The following is a 15,259-nucleotide window of genomic DNA, read 5'->3' as shown; positions in this document are numbered from 1 at the left end:
ACAGATTTGGTCTTCCGAACTGTCGGCGAGGAACAAAGTATCTGCAACGAACATGCTTGCCGTCCCAGTACTACTCTATTCATTTGGAGTAGTTCCATGGACAAGGAACGAGCTCAGATCTCTTGATATCGGGACAAGAAAGGTTATGCACATGAATAAAAGCATGCATCTTAAGTCTTCCGTTCCGCGACTGTACATCTCACGCCGTCAAGGGGGTCGCGGAATATTGAGTCTTGAATGTCTTCACAACAGGATTATTCTGGGTACAGCACATAGAGTTGCAAATGGAAGAGACCCTCTTCTTAAAATGGTCAGGAATCACGAAGAAGTGGGCAAAGGAGCCTTTCTGTACAAAGCAGCGGAGGAGGCTGCTGAAACACTCCGACACTTCTAAAAGCCCGGATTAAGAAAGCACAAGAGAAAAACTTTCGTGAACAGCTCCTCGATAAGAGGATGCACGGTATCTTCCACAGAAATGTGAAGGATCAGTCAATGTCTTATGAGCGAACGTCTGCTTTCCTTAAATCGCCCGGATTGAACTCTGGTACAGAGGGTTTCATTTTTGCATGCCAAGACGGTGTCATTTCCACCTTAACATACCGTCGCCACATTTTGAGCCAAGAAATTCCCGATGATAGCTGCAGGGCGTGCCATGCACACCCCGAGCATTTAGCTCACATATTATTTAGTTGTCCAACACACGCGGGAACGACCTACATTCAAAGGCACAATGCGGCACTAAGAGTACTTTATTACCATCTCTGTCACTCCGACGGCATTCACCTTAATATCGCTCCTCTAAATGCTCCTAGGGAAATTGAGTCAATTGTCGAGAATGGGAAGTGCCGCATATACTGGAACTTTATATTCTCGACAATTGTTTCTGTTGCTCACTAGAGGCCTGACATGGTTCTGCTTGACTTCGAGAAGCGAACCATGTTCGTTATCGAATTTTCGGCACCAGCTGATAAAAATATCATAGCCAAGGAGAAGGAAAAGAAAGAGAGGTATCGAGACCTTATAAGGGAGTTGCAACGATTGTACCCGGAATATTCTGTTAAACTGATCGTCCTTATCATCGGCGCTCTTGGAGGTGCCAAGCTTTCACTTGCTAATGGCCTAAAAAGCATCCCTGCGTGTCAACAATATGCTAGAACACTTGCGGGAAAAATGCAGAAGGCGGTTGTCCTTGGGTCACTCCGTGTTCTTAGGGTGCACGAGGCTTTTGCTGGATCGTCGTATTGATTACTTTACAGACTGTAACCACCTCTCTCACGGTTGTGAGACGTGGTTGTGGCTGAAATTTTACCGCGATTTCGCTGGAAGCGGGTGCAATTTTTCAGATAATAGAAACGCTTTAAATTTGAAATAAGTCTACTTTTTCATGTTGGACCTACAAATATTCAATTTTAAAAGTTATAAATTACAATTGTGAAAAATAAAAAATAAATTTTAATTAATTCATATTTAAAATCAAATAAATTTGCATTCTTCAATATGAATGCAGCTGAATACCTTGAATTTAAACTTGTTACCTTTTCGCGTTGTAGCAATTTCGAATCCCAGAATAAGTTATTTTTGCTTAACCTATAACTCATAACGAAAATTGTGAAAATTCAAACAATAAGCCTGTATGCTGAAAATGAGGTAAATTATAACGTTAAAATTTGAGTTGTTAAACTAAAGGCCGAAAAATTTTACAGTTAGTGTTTTGTAAATTGTATTGGTATCTTAAAAGAGTATAATTAAAAAATTATTGTTTAAATTTAATATAATTCTACAAAAAATGTATAGAAAAACTGATGTAAAAACACGGATGCCTTAAACGGAAGAAAAATTCTTTCTAAATTTTCCTCCAAGATGATAACATTTCTCAAACAAGTTTTGCACGATTTAAATCAAGACTAATTTATCTCATAGTTCCTTTTTAATTTTTTAAGTTAGGAATTCGATTTTTCAGAAGATTTTTTGTAATTTAAAAGAATACCATGTATATTTTCAACTAAAATATCTTATCCAGAAATATATTTTTTTGCAATTATTGCTATTTTAAATTCAAACAATAATTTTTAAAAACATTAAACGTTAAAAAAGTTGTTTCTTTGGTGTAAATATTTGATTATTCCAATAAAAAAATTAATAAAAAAATTTATCAACCCAGTAATAAGCTTAGAATAGAGAAAAATTAATATATTTAGATTTCAGCGCAAAAGTGACGATCATTCTATTATTTTAAATGTGCAATTTTTCCATCTGTCCAAAATGCCACCATAAGAATAAGATACCTACTAAACTTATTCACTTCTATTTCCATAGCGGCCGCCACATAGTTTTCTATTCTCCCAAAGAAAACGTGTTTTCAATATTTTTAATTCCTTCGAATTGTATCGGTTACATACCTCACAGAAATCTTTTGTATTCCTTAGAAGTGGTCATATTTTGATTTTATTTAATTCTTTTTAATCAGTTCACAGAATATGTGTAATGAGTTGTTTTAATTCCTTCATGCGGAATGTAAGTTCTGAAATTTTAATTCTAACCAATTCAACTCTGCCTCTCTAGAGTTAAAATTATTTAAATTGACACATTTGAATTGATTTCTTTGGTGCATTTTTAAGGCGTTTAAATAAATTACTAAAATATAAATAAATATAAATTTGAATATTCTTCTAATTTATAAGTTATAAAAAAATTAATAATAAAAAATAGTTTAAATAAATCCTTTCGTTAAATTTTAGTAAGTCGATAGAGAGGAATAGGATTTGCACTTTTTCTGTTCTCGTTGGGGGATTTTCAGACGGCAGAAAATCGCGTATTCATAGGAATACAAATTCTTAATTTTTCTGAATTCAACGCTTATTACCGGGAATTTTTACCATTTTTTAAAAAGACTATGTCCAGAAAACCTCAAAAAAAATTTTCTATTGCTTTACCGTCATATTTTACGAAGAATGAGAAAACAAGAATTCGGCTTCGTAGTAAGGTGACGGCAGCACCTCGATAGGGCTGTCACAACCCGGGTATCGCGTCCTCTATATTTGTCGCGATATTACCGGCCGGACTCGAAAAATAAACGTGGATCGGTTTAAAAAATTTAAGACGTATGAAGATAGGTGAGTAAAAAAAATAACAGGTTTAAACAGAAAAATAATCACAAGCGTCCACTTTCATCATTTATTTAGAGGAAGGTTATTTTATACAATTAATGTAATGAATGTCGAGTTAAAAATATGAAAAGCTACTCGCGGAAGAGAAAAGAGAAAAAACGACTTCTCTAATCAAAAGCTAGTCTAATTCTGCCCTTCATATCAAGAATCGGTCTCCTCTTTTTTTGAGCTTCCGAGGTTCCAAAGGAAGGGTTTCTAGTGAAGATCATTTTTTAAGCCAATCAAATTTCTGGGTCCTCCTTTTAAGCAGGGTCTCCAATTTTAAGAAACCCAATCAAAATTAGAATTAAAATGAGACCTCCTTCTTAAATTATCCCATGCATCTCAGAATCCCATTGCTCTTATCTACCCTCGAGTCATGTCTATCCGCACCTACTTGAGATTTTTGAAGCGCCTTAACTCTTGACACTTAGGATTACTGCAACGATTTAGTTGACCATAACTGTCTGACCAAGGAAAGAAGGGAATGAAAATTGGTTTCTGTTATATATTTTATTAGTTGTTAAATTACTAAGGGCTTGAGTGTACTATGAGACTTTTAAGTGAAAATATCTCGGAACTCACCAGAGATCCGAGAAGTTTCTTATTTTATTAGTGTTCCTTTCAAAAAACGATGGGAAATGATTTCAGTTTTCGTTGACGGAATATTTATTTTAGCGTCTTGGTGCCTTCTTTCCTTAGAAAAACTAATTAAATAGCTTTTTTATGACTGACTGTGTGTCAGTTTCTTTAAAGCAACAACAAGATAAGAGATAAGATAAGAGAGTTTGAGAACAATAATAAAAATTGCGAAATATAATTTTAAATTTAGCGATTAGGCCTTTATGGTGAGGCGGTGTTCTTCTTTACCATGCAAAAAGGGTTGAGTTCTACATGATCCCATAACTAGATGAGCGCGGGATACGCGATCATCACAGGGCAGAAAATGTGATGTCCTATATATATAGTTTCCCCTCTCTGACTCCGCGTATCGCAACTGCCACGTGATGGCAGCACATTTGTCCGCGCGGGAATTTTTTAAAGACAGTTATTTACTTTTTCGGAATTACATAAATTTGAAACAATAAATATTATGAAACAAAGTAAATAAACATTTTGTAAATAATTCTTACCAGATGAAAGTGGTGCTACGAAACAAATGTGCTAATAGTACATAATGTTAAAAATATAAAATCACATACACGATAAAAATAAATAATTTGATTTTGTAATCATTCTTACCAGATGAAAGTGGTGCTACGAAACAAATGTGCTAATAGTATTTTATGTTAAAAATATAAAATCAGATACACGATAAAAATAAATAATAATAAGATTTTTTAAAACGTTAGCGAATAATTAAGGAACGTGAAACTTCAGAAAAGCGATTAAAGTATTATTTTATTATTTAAAAATGCCAAGCTGTTATTAATTGAATTAAATTAAGCAATAAAAAATTAATATTAGAGATGATGGACAAAATTCTTTCTAAATTGAACAGTGAATTTACATCAATGTCGGTGATGTTATATTCGGTAATCCTTAGGTCTAGATTATCACTTTCCTTTTACCACTAATGATTGACGTAAAACCAACTTTTTCTATTATTTGCAAGGTAGCCACTAAAATTCAAGATAAAATCTGTTATAATTTCCTGGTTAAAAAAATTTTACACCAATCAATACAATTTAAAGTTTAAGTTTTTGAAACTGAAAATTTGGTTATTTAAAGTATTTAAGACTAAATTGCAAATTAAACCAATCGAAGTAGAAGTTTTTTGATCACTGAGCGTTCTAAATATTTAATTAAAACATTTAAAACACCGATTTCGAGCTCAAACGTTCATTAATTTATGCGAAAATTACAAGCCTTATAGAAACTTTGTATAAAAATAAAGCATTTGAAATTGTACAATATGGATTCAGAAGCCTTTAACTTTGCTTAATTTAAAATCATGCCATGTGAAATTTAACTATGAAAAATATACATTTTTAATTTTGTTAAGATTTGATTTGAATAAGTAGAAATGCAGACTTCAAAAATAGCATTTTAAAATTCAGGTTTCTAAACTGCTTACATTTAATTAATAATTTCTTAATTTTAGCATTTTTAACTCAAAGTTTAAAACGATTCGTAAATTAAAAATAAACTCTTACTCTTTGATATGCTAAAATGCCGAAAAACGTTCATACGGTTACAACCTAATGAAACCTAAATGAATCTAATACTATACAACTAATAATTTCAAACCTTTAAAATAAAAATATTTTATGATTAGGCATTGTAAACCAAATTATTTGAAATATTCAAAATTTAATATTTTAAATATTTAAAAGTAGAATTTCAAGAATTTTAAATCAAACTTATTTATAAATTCAAAATTGTAATATTGCAAGAAACTTAAAGGGATTGGATAAGTTTTTCTATTAAAAATTTAAGGAGTTACCTATAATTAATTTAGTCTGAGTTTCAAAATATTATTGACATGTGATACTTAAAAAATTGTCGATTTTACCAGTTTTAAGTTCCCCCGGCTTTTTTTCTAGAATAATAAATATTTTATCTTAAAAATTTTGGAAATAATAGCGAACATGCTAACGGACGTGCCCACATACTTTGTTTGTGGGTTGATTAAAAAAAGTTTTAATTTAGAAAAATGTGATTAATTTACATAGCGCTTAGGAAATAGTATAGATTTTTTCAGTGTTAGATTCCCCCAGCTTTTTTCCGAGGAAACTTTTTTTGTGTGTTTTTTTAATAAAAAAATTGTTGATATTGCTAACAACGTGTGTGTATATTTCGAGGTTATGTGTGTTACAATTCACCCGAGCGTTACTTCCAAATTACACAATATTTTTGGCCGAAAACTTTGGACTTACAAATAAACATAATAACTAATCTCCCGGAACTAAGCTTGTTTGCAGCCAATCAAAAAAGTTTATTTCATAAATAATTTACAGATTATCGGAAAGGTAGAGATGAAAGCGACGTAACCTCAAAATAATGCATATGCATAACATTTTTATTTAGTACAATACATTTTTTTGTTATCATCCTTCAAAAAAGAGTCCGGGGACGTCCGTTATGATATTTTATAGCATCTCCGAATTCAGTTTTTAAAAATTTTCATTTTTGTGGAAAAAAAGCCAGAGAAACTGTAAGTATCACATGCCCTTAAGTTTTCACTGCAGCATTTTGATTTTGCCTTAATTATTCACAAGCGGTTTTTTACTCTGCCAAACAAATTTCAACAAAATGAATTTAAAAATATGTAAATAAACGACAATAATATACCCGCTAAGTCAATAAGCCAATAAACCAATGAACACGTGCGCGTCATGTGTGTTACAAACGAAAGCTGCAGAGGGCGTATTACAGGCCAGTGCATTTACTCAATTCAATCCAATTAGGAACAATTGACACAATTAGCAACAATTTAAACCGATTCAATTTTTGATTACTCCTAATCGTTATTAATCGTGTCCAACCGATTATTTCTAGGAGGGGACATACGCGTCTCTTCGAAAGCGTCTCATTTTTGACAATTCAATTAGTAAATTTGCACTAATCAATTGATAGATTTTTGATTAACGAATTAGTAGTTTCCATAATTAGAATTAGTGCGTAGCCATGCCTAGCATTTGACTAATTGAATTGGTTAGATTAAAGTAACCAATTCAATTAATTATTTTTGACCAATGATCAGTTACTGAGTTCTTGCTTCTACAATTAGTCAAATTTCACTGCTAATTAGTTCAATTTGAATAATTCAGATTTAGCAAGCAGTTTTCAATACAATTATTCTATGATTCTACAGTCGAACAATATGAACAAATGATTAGTCGGAATTATAAATATAACATTATATGTACAAAGTATAATAATGTCAATAATTTTCATCAACAACTGTCGCAAATAAAGTAATTATCGTTGATTAACATGGTATATATGTTTCAATGTCATTTAGTTCACCTCAAAGAGTGTCATATAAAAGAAGAAATGTTAGATGCAAACATGCTTGATTGCGCTATTCAATACTCATGCGCCTACCTAGCTGCAAGTAGACATATCCATGTTTAGTACGTTATATCTCTGGTTTGGAACATTGCATTTTTATGAAACTTGTACTCAGTTGTTAGAAATTGAGTATACTCTAAAAATCTATTCTTGAACATTTGCGATTTTCTACATGCTTACAACGTTACAGTGCATAAAGAGAGCGGAAAACATTTTTTCACCTCATTTTCTGAAGTTCTAATGACCATATATTGACTAGAGATAAAAATCTGATTCAGTAACTGCTTTGTGTGAAATTTTGTAAGATATCTGATGAATACTATAGTTAACGCATTCAAAATAGTGAGTGCAGTAATTCATCATGAAAACGCGAAAACATGGATTTTCGCAGTTTTTCAAATTTCAAAATTGTTATCACATTTTTTTGCAGTTTAATCCAGAAAATATTGTTAACGGTGAGCACACAAATATTTTAGGCCAAAAATTGTGACCGTGGAATGGTTTTGGACGTACACTGTGAAAAATGTCATGTTCTTATAATTCTCTAAAAAATGGGGGAAAACATCCTAAAATGTATGAAAGTAGATAGTACTAATTAACATTTTAAGCCTAACAACGCACGATATGAAAAAAGTCAAGAAAAGAAAAACGTTTATTTTTGAAAGCCCTATACATTGAAAAAAAGAATACTGGCAGCATGTATGTTTTAGATAGCTGTAACCGGATCTTCGTACTCCCAATATATATTATGCCGTTAGTTCAGGTTGCAATTTGTTTCGATATCCTGAGAACTGTATTCATTAAGAATCGTTTAAAATTATTTTAAATTATCATTATTATTTTGGGTGAACTTCCAAAAAGGTGGATTTTTGGGTTTATGTCAGCTAATATGCAAAATTAAAAAAAAAAAAAAACGTTTTGAATACAATTTGTAGATCTCATTGAAATACACATTTTTTGTTGAAAGAATTTTTTTCTCCGTATGAAAGTTTCCAAGAAAATCATCTATTTGTCATGATTTCCATCGTATCACTATTGGTTTCGGCTTGATACCGAAAGGAAGCCACTCCTGTGATTTGTCACATAAATATGTAAAGTTACACCCCTATCCCTTTTCCAACGTTTCGTGGGAGCAGGAAGTCACCACTGTGACTGGTCACAGAAATAATGTAAGGTCGCACACCTACCCATTTTTCAACGCCTCGTGGAGCGGGAAGGCATCCCTTTACTATTTATCTTTGCCATGTTCCTTTAACATTTCATTTTACCATTCCTTTTACTATTTCTTCTTATAATTACACTAAACTCTCGCTTTCAGTCAGGCGGCCCTCACTGTTTACGTTTCGATCTCCCCGGATCCAGTCCAAGGCTATTTGAAGGCAAACCCCGACATTTGACTGAAAGCGAGAGTTTGGTGTATCTTCTTTTACAATGGTCTTGATTTAGAATGTGAAGAGCCATGGTTTATGGCTTTTTAAATATGAAAATCGATATATCTCTGATTTTCTGGGAAACTATCACTCACAGAAAAAATTTGTAAAACAAGAAATGTGGATATCGATGTGGTCTACAACTTTTACTTGCAAGATTTTTTTGGAATTTTCGTATTAGTTGAGATAAACCCAAAAAAACCACGATTTTTTAATGATTTTACCATGAAAATCCAATTTGCGCCAATTTTCACTATCATATCCGTAATTAGCACGTGAAAATACATAAGTATACGGAGTCCGAAGAGAATCGAACTTACACCCTTCTCGGAAGTTTATCCAAAGTACGGATTGTAAGAATCGAACGCGCAACCTTGCAATTATCAGCGAATCGCTCTACCAGGGAGTTGCCGACTTCTGGCACGTACCTTTCATTGAGGAGATTATCAATTAAAAAAAAAAGCGTACTCAAGGGCCCCCTTGTTAAATCATTTAATTTTATTCATAAAAACATTAAACTCTAGTTTTCAGTCCAGTGCCAGGGCTTGCTTTAACATGTCCTTGGACTGATTTCGGGGGGATCGAAACGTAAACAGTAAGGGCCGCCTGACTTGTTTCCAACTATGCATATAAATAATGTCGCAACCGCTCTCACCCTGCTTCCCTGAGAAACTGATGGAGCCAGCAATTCTAAGAAGGCTAAGAACCGGGTGAATGGAAGCGACAGTTTGTTTTATTGGTGTTGAGATGTTGTCATATACACTTTTAATGATACACAAATTATTAGTTAGATTGCAGAACAGGTTCGTCACCTTCGTTTTGTCTGGAAAACAATTTTTTTTCCACAATCGATTAGACTTTTTGAACGATAAATGAAAAGATTGATAGATTTATAACTTAAATAGTCAATTAATGACGCAAGAATAAATGATATCCATTTATCAGCTAAAAATATTAGATCTGTTGACACAATCGAGTGCGAATCATGAGTTACGTGATAAGAATCTGTTGGTTAAAGACGAAGGAGCTTTAATAAAAGATAATTCATAATCACTAAATCACAGTTGTCTAATGTTTTGACTCTTAATTTTGAAAGGCCTGTGCACAAATGTGGGAGAAGGACAAAGACCCACCGCGTAGTTCGAGGTAATAATATTTTCGAGCGCGAAGCGTTAGAATCAATAGTTGCGTGGCACGTATTCGCGCTCAAATTTGGTTGTGAAGCGAGCTGCGCGCGATGAGAATGTGTCCGCGTAGCAAGAAGATTTTTTCAGTGATGCTTGCAAAAATTACTAGCTGAGGATTTCAAGAATTTCTAGTTTTCAACTCTTACATTATTTACATTTTAGAATACACGGAGAAAAATGGATAGTCACCCTGAAAATGTAGAGTGTCAGACTGACTACATTTGAGTTTTTACTATAGGACAGCCCCCTATACAGTTGGACGTACGATTCGTGGAGTGTCAAAATTTGATGTTCAGGTTTACTATCCAAGAATGTCAAATTTACGATTCTTGAGTGTCAAAATTTGGAGGCTAGGTTCACTATCTCAGAGTGTAAAGTTTACGATCTCGGGTGTGTGTACTCGATTATCTTAGAGTGTCAACCTGAAAATCCAAGAATATTCACGTAGAATATAGAAAATGGTTGAATCTGTTATTTTCATATACTCAAAATGATTATCTCTGTTAGTCAAAAAAACTATTGCCGATAATTAAAACGACTATATTATATCATTGAACCGACTACCTCGGGTAGTCAAATCTTTGTTTTTAATTATTAAAAAAAATTACTACAAAATTAATTTGAACACATAGCAGAAACATCACCTGATGTGGGTACATTTCCAGTTACGTATATCTTGTTTTATTAAAACCCAATGCTAGTTTTAAAAAAACGGAATGCGTAACTGGAAATACCAACATTACGTGATGTTTCTGGTATGTGGCCAAATTAATTAAGTTTTTAAAAATATGTAAAATATAAATCAATAGGTTAAATAAGTGAGCTACAAATTTTCAATGGAAAATATGTATGTTTTATTTTTATACAAAACTAATAGCCAAAATTTACCCAATATATATTTTTAAAGTTACACAAAATTATCTTTTGGCTGCATTGCCAACTCTTCATGAGCTCCACAAAAGTATGTCCTGTCGGTGCAATATCCTGCAAAATAATGTTAAAGGAGAATGAATAATATTATAGACTAATTGATTTTTTAAATAATCCTAAGGGATTAATAAAATAATGACAGTAATCCAACTTAAATCATTTTATTATTCTAACCCTTATCTCAAAACTCTTTGTCTAGAGAGATCCCCAGACTTCAACATTAGTTAAAATAGATGCTTACCATTCCCAATCACAGGGATTCACGGAAAATCACAGGAAATCACAAATATAATTTAGAGAACCTTACAAACTCCGCAAAATGCAAACTCCCAGTATGAATAAACGAAATAACCGCTTTAGTCGCGTCAGTTACTACCCTGTGAAGTTTCCGCTTCATTTGACTAGGCGGTGGTCACTCACAATGGCGAGAGTATCTGAACATACTTTGATCCCGTTAAGAGTATACGCCAGATGGTGCAGCGATTGCACTCCCCGCACCTCACTCCGCTAGTCTAAGTTCAAAATTTCCAAATGGCCAACTGTAACCACGGTAACTGTTCGTTGCTGTTGTTTTCACCGGCATCATACTTCAAAAATAATTTCACAATCTTCTTTCATCATAAAAACACATTTTCATATAGAAAACAGTACAAAAACAACTAGAAATGCATACATAATTATTCTGACAATTATTTATGTATTTCTACTTGTTTTTATATTGTTTTCTGCAATTGATTTAGTTTTTATGACCATTATCTGAAAAGTATGTGGGTATTATCGAGGTTATCTGAAAGGTTATCTATTATCTTACCTTAAGGATATAAGTATACGCTAAATGGCTCCAACGTCGATTTTGTTGCGACACATCTAAAGCATTGAGTGACCACCGCCTGTATTTCACCATGTCAGTATCGAGTTGATTATTCTTGAGAGTGAATTTGTCCGAACTCGAATGATACAAGTGAATTAAAAAACAATATATTTAACTTAAACTTCCCTAAGTTTTGATTCGATTATCTTTGATCGTAAGTTGGACACACTTGAACTGTCAAAAGGTGTGAAAACAGGGTATTTAACTTGATTATACTAGAGTGTCGATTTGATAATTTCTGACAATAAGGCTGATTATCTGCAGATTATGAAGATCAGCATAAAATGAGAATCTCTTTGACTTTGGAGAAAACATTATGGATTGTACATGATAATTTCTGGAAGTTCAAACTGACCATTTCATTGTTGACACTCAAAGTTTGACTATCTATTTTTCTCCGTGTATTTATACAATAATTGTGAAAGATTGCAAAAGATTAATTTATCCTTTTTCTAACCAAAATTTGTATTTCATCCTGCTTTCAAATTGTAGATCATTTTTTAACATTTCAGCTTAAAGTTTTATCCAACAGAATTAAATAATAACTAATGTTCATTGTTATAATGGAAACAAGTTCCAGTCTTCTATCTTGAGTTGTAACAGGTTTTTAATGCATGCGCGCTTATGCTGAACCTGTACCTGAACAAAACAGTGCCTCTTGGAAAATTAGTTTAGACTTTAGGCTTTACAATGTTTCATCTAATTTGTATATTCTTTTCTAAATGAAACATAATAAAACTTGAATGATATATGTAAGAGCCGATTGTTTAAATTTTTTTTAATATTCAGGAGTGGAGTTGAATTTTTCAAATGTGAGACCAGCTATTTTTCTTAATCAGGCTTGAGATTGTACGGAGGCAATTAAGTTCAACCTTCAATAACCTCTTTTTCAGGGTGAATCATTTAAATTTAATTAGAGTTTTATCAAAATATTATATCAAGGTTAATATAAAAATCATTGTTTTTTAGAATCGCCTTAAATTTAAGACATATCTATATATAATTGCAAATTTATTTCAGAAAAAATGTAAGCAAATAAAAATTACGCATGTTATTTATTATAGAGTATATGGCGGTAAATCGCTGAGCCAGCAGAAAAAGTGCAGACTGCAATCGATAGAGTGAGTCTCATATTAGATAAATAGTTAAATACAGCCTTTGTTCCTTGGCATTGCATCGCCAGATACTGTCGGATCGGTGCATGTTGAGATTTCATGTCAGTAACTCGTGTGACTACTAAATAAATGGAACATAAAAGTGTTAACACTTTTTAATCTTTATGCTAAAGCCTTAAAAAAATAATTGATTAGTGTCTATCACATTTTGTCAAAATGATTATAAGTATTTTACTAGTGATTGTAACATTGGGATTAACGTTGTATCATTGTAAAACTCATTATGGCAGAACGGGAAAATTAGTGAACAAAATTCCTGGACCAACTGCTCACCCTTTACTTGGAAATGTTTGGGAATTCATGGTTCCGTTAAGTAAGAATTGATAACAAATATTTATATAAATTTCTTATAGAATAATGATAATGCTAATTAGTAAAGATTAATTTATGCTGCTAAAAATTCTTAGGTGAAAAAGTCATACACAGTTTATATAGTATATAGTGAAAAAAACTGATATTTTTCATTTGTTTTATACCGAAAAATTTATAAAACAAAAGACAAATATCATTGTCTTGTCCACTATGTATATATATTGTACAGATTTATCCCCTACAATTTTTGTCCGTAAAATATTTTTTTCGTTCTTCGTTGAAAAATATTTGATACGTATTTTTTATTTCAATACGATATGCAAAATTTCCGAGAAATAAATGTTTGAAAAATATCGTGTTAAAAAAAAGTGATCGTCTTAAATTTTTATAACTGAAAAGGTATTTATCAAAAAAATGTCAAGCATTTTATTTAATATGTGGTTTATCCCGAACTTCGAAATTTAGTTTACTGAAAAATTGCTCCATTGAATTTTCATAAAAAAATTAGGCATTTTTATAAACAAATAGAGATTGCTAAAAAAGGACCTAATTTTTTAAAAAATGTTGTGGATTAATATTCCTAACACATTCCAAAATATACTGTGAAAATCTCAAAGTAGAGAAATGAATAGTTGTTGAATAATTAGTTTTTAACTCAAGCCTCTATACGCTTCAAGCCTAAGTGCTACCGTGCGTGCCACATATGACAACTATTCATCAACATCTATTCATTTTTCCACTTTGTGAATTTTTGCAGTATATTCTGAAATATGCTAGGAATCCACAAAATATTTTATATAAAAAATACGTATTAAGGCCATGTGATGAGTGGGTCACGTGACCAGATTTCTACCTTACCGCCACTTTTTTTATTTCCCAAATTATATTCACACAAACGTCACATCAAGTTGAAAATTTGGGATACTAAACAAGAAGCACTAAGAATGGTGGGTCTGGGGGTTAATCTGCCGTGGAATTACCCATATATAACTTTTTCACCTAGTTTAATATAAGTAATATTATATGTAATAATTCAAGTAATATTGGATAAATCGTCCTAGGGATTCACTTTCCAAATTGATAAAAATGTGTGATGAACCATTGAAAATCTCTCCTCCGGATAAAATAATCGTCCCATAAAATCTCTTCCCAGCTTAAAAACGAGGGTTGGAAAGAAAGAGTGCCGCAATTGGGAAGTGTAGTTCCGGGAATATGCTATCAGGGAAGTCTTGAACTGGGATGTGTTGTCCAGGAAAATCCCGTGATCATGCAATCTTATTAAAATTCCTCATTTGTGTGTTTCCTAGTTTAAATTTTATTATTGAATATTGTTCATTATTCCTAATTAATATTTTCAAAAACTGGTAAACTAAAAAATTGTATTAAACTTTAAAAATAGAATATTATTATTTTAAGTAATGATCAATTGTATTAACAATATTACGAATTTGAACAAAATGTTTGGCTAAACATAGGCATTTATTCGTAATTATAAGAACCACTAAAAATCAAATTTTTTTTAAAGGAGATTAATTATTCTAAAAAAGCATTAAATGTGCAATCAACATACTTATCATGGAATGAGAAAAACTACGAGGCATTTGTTTTATTTGCAAAAAAATTAGTTTCACTTTTAACCCAAAAGTAGGGTTTATCTGAAACGAGGAAATTCAGTTATTCAAAAAATTTAATAGGTACTTTCTTTTTGGGAAATTGTTTGGTATTAACTATTATGAACAAAATCGCCAAATGAACTTCTGATATTGTCTCACAGAATTTTGACTAGAATTTAAAAAAATAACTGAAATGGTCATAATAAGATTAGGCCTCATATTTATAAAGGTATATAAATAAATTGAATTCCATAATATTCTTTAACTGTATTACTATTAGGGGTTAAAGAATCAGAATATCCACGCGGATACCAATTTGTAGTAGAGAAAATTGAACTCAGATATATCAGAAGTCAAAAAAGAAATTCAAATTTAAGTTGGAAAAAATTAACCACAATTAATTTATGAAAAACAATGAAAAGGAAGATATTTAAAATAAAGTTCTTAAAAAACATAGATAATGAACAAATCAAGATTACGACAATAAACAGTAGAAAAAGAAATTCAGAAGATTTATGGCATAGAAAGAAACATAAAATTAAGCGACAAGCATTAATATATAGAAGAAGTAGTAGAAG

At 31.8% G+C, this 15,259-nt stretch overlaps 2 protein-coding genes across 5 annotated transcripts in view; one reads left to right on the top strand and one right to left on the bottom strand.

Moving 5' to 3' along the window:
- Positions 1 to 15,259, bottom strand: part of LOC117169230 (fatty acyl-CoA reductase wat-like) — a 91,909-nt gene that overhangs the window by 53,742 nt on the left and 22,908 nt on the right. The window lies entirely within an intron of this gene.
- The window catches only part of LOC117169229 (cytochrome P450 4C1-like), a 19,007-nt gene continuing 13,355 nt past the window's right edge, over positions 9,608 to 15,259 (top strand). For 2 of the 3 annotated variants that reach the window (XM_033355491.1, XM_033355490.1), the window contains exon 1: positions 12,743 to 13,069. In XM_033355491.1, the coding sequence (XP_033211382.1) occupies positions 12,913 to 13,069 (157 nt within the window). In that variant the 5' untranslated portion in view covers positions 12,743 to 12,912. Of the gene's footprint in view, positions 9,740 to 12,645; positions 12,703 to 12,742; positions 13,070 to 15,259 lie in introns of those variants that run through there. The other variant, XM_033355492.1, reaches the window with a different exon arrangement.

The sequence above is a fragment of the Belonocnema kinseyi genome, chromosome 3 (genome assembly GCF_010883055.1).
Source record: "Belonocnema kinseyi isolate 2016_QV_RU_SX_M_011 chromosome 3, B_treatae_v1, whole genome shotgun sequence".
Taxonomy (NCBI): domain Eukaryota; kingdom Metazoa; phylum Arthropoda; class Insecta; order Hymenoptera; family Cynipidae; genus Belonocnema; species Belonocnema kinseyi.
Note: the sequence above shows the minus strand (reverse complement) of the source record. Positions and strands in the feature narration are given on the sequence as shown.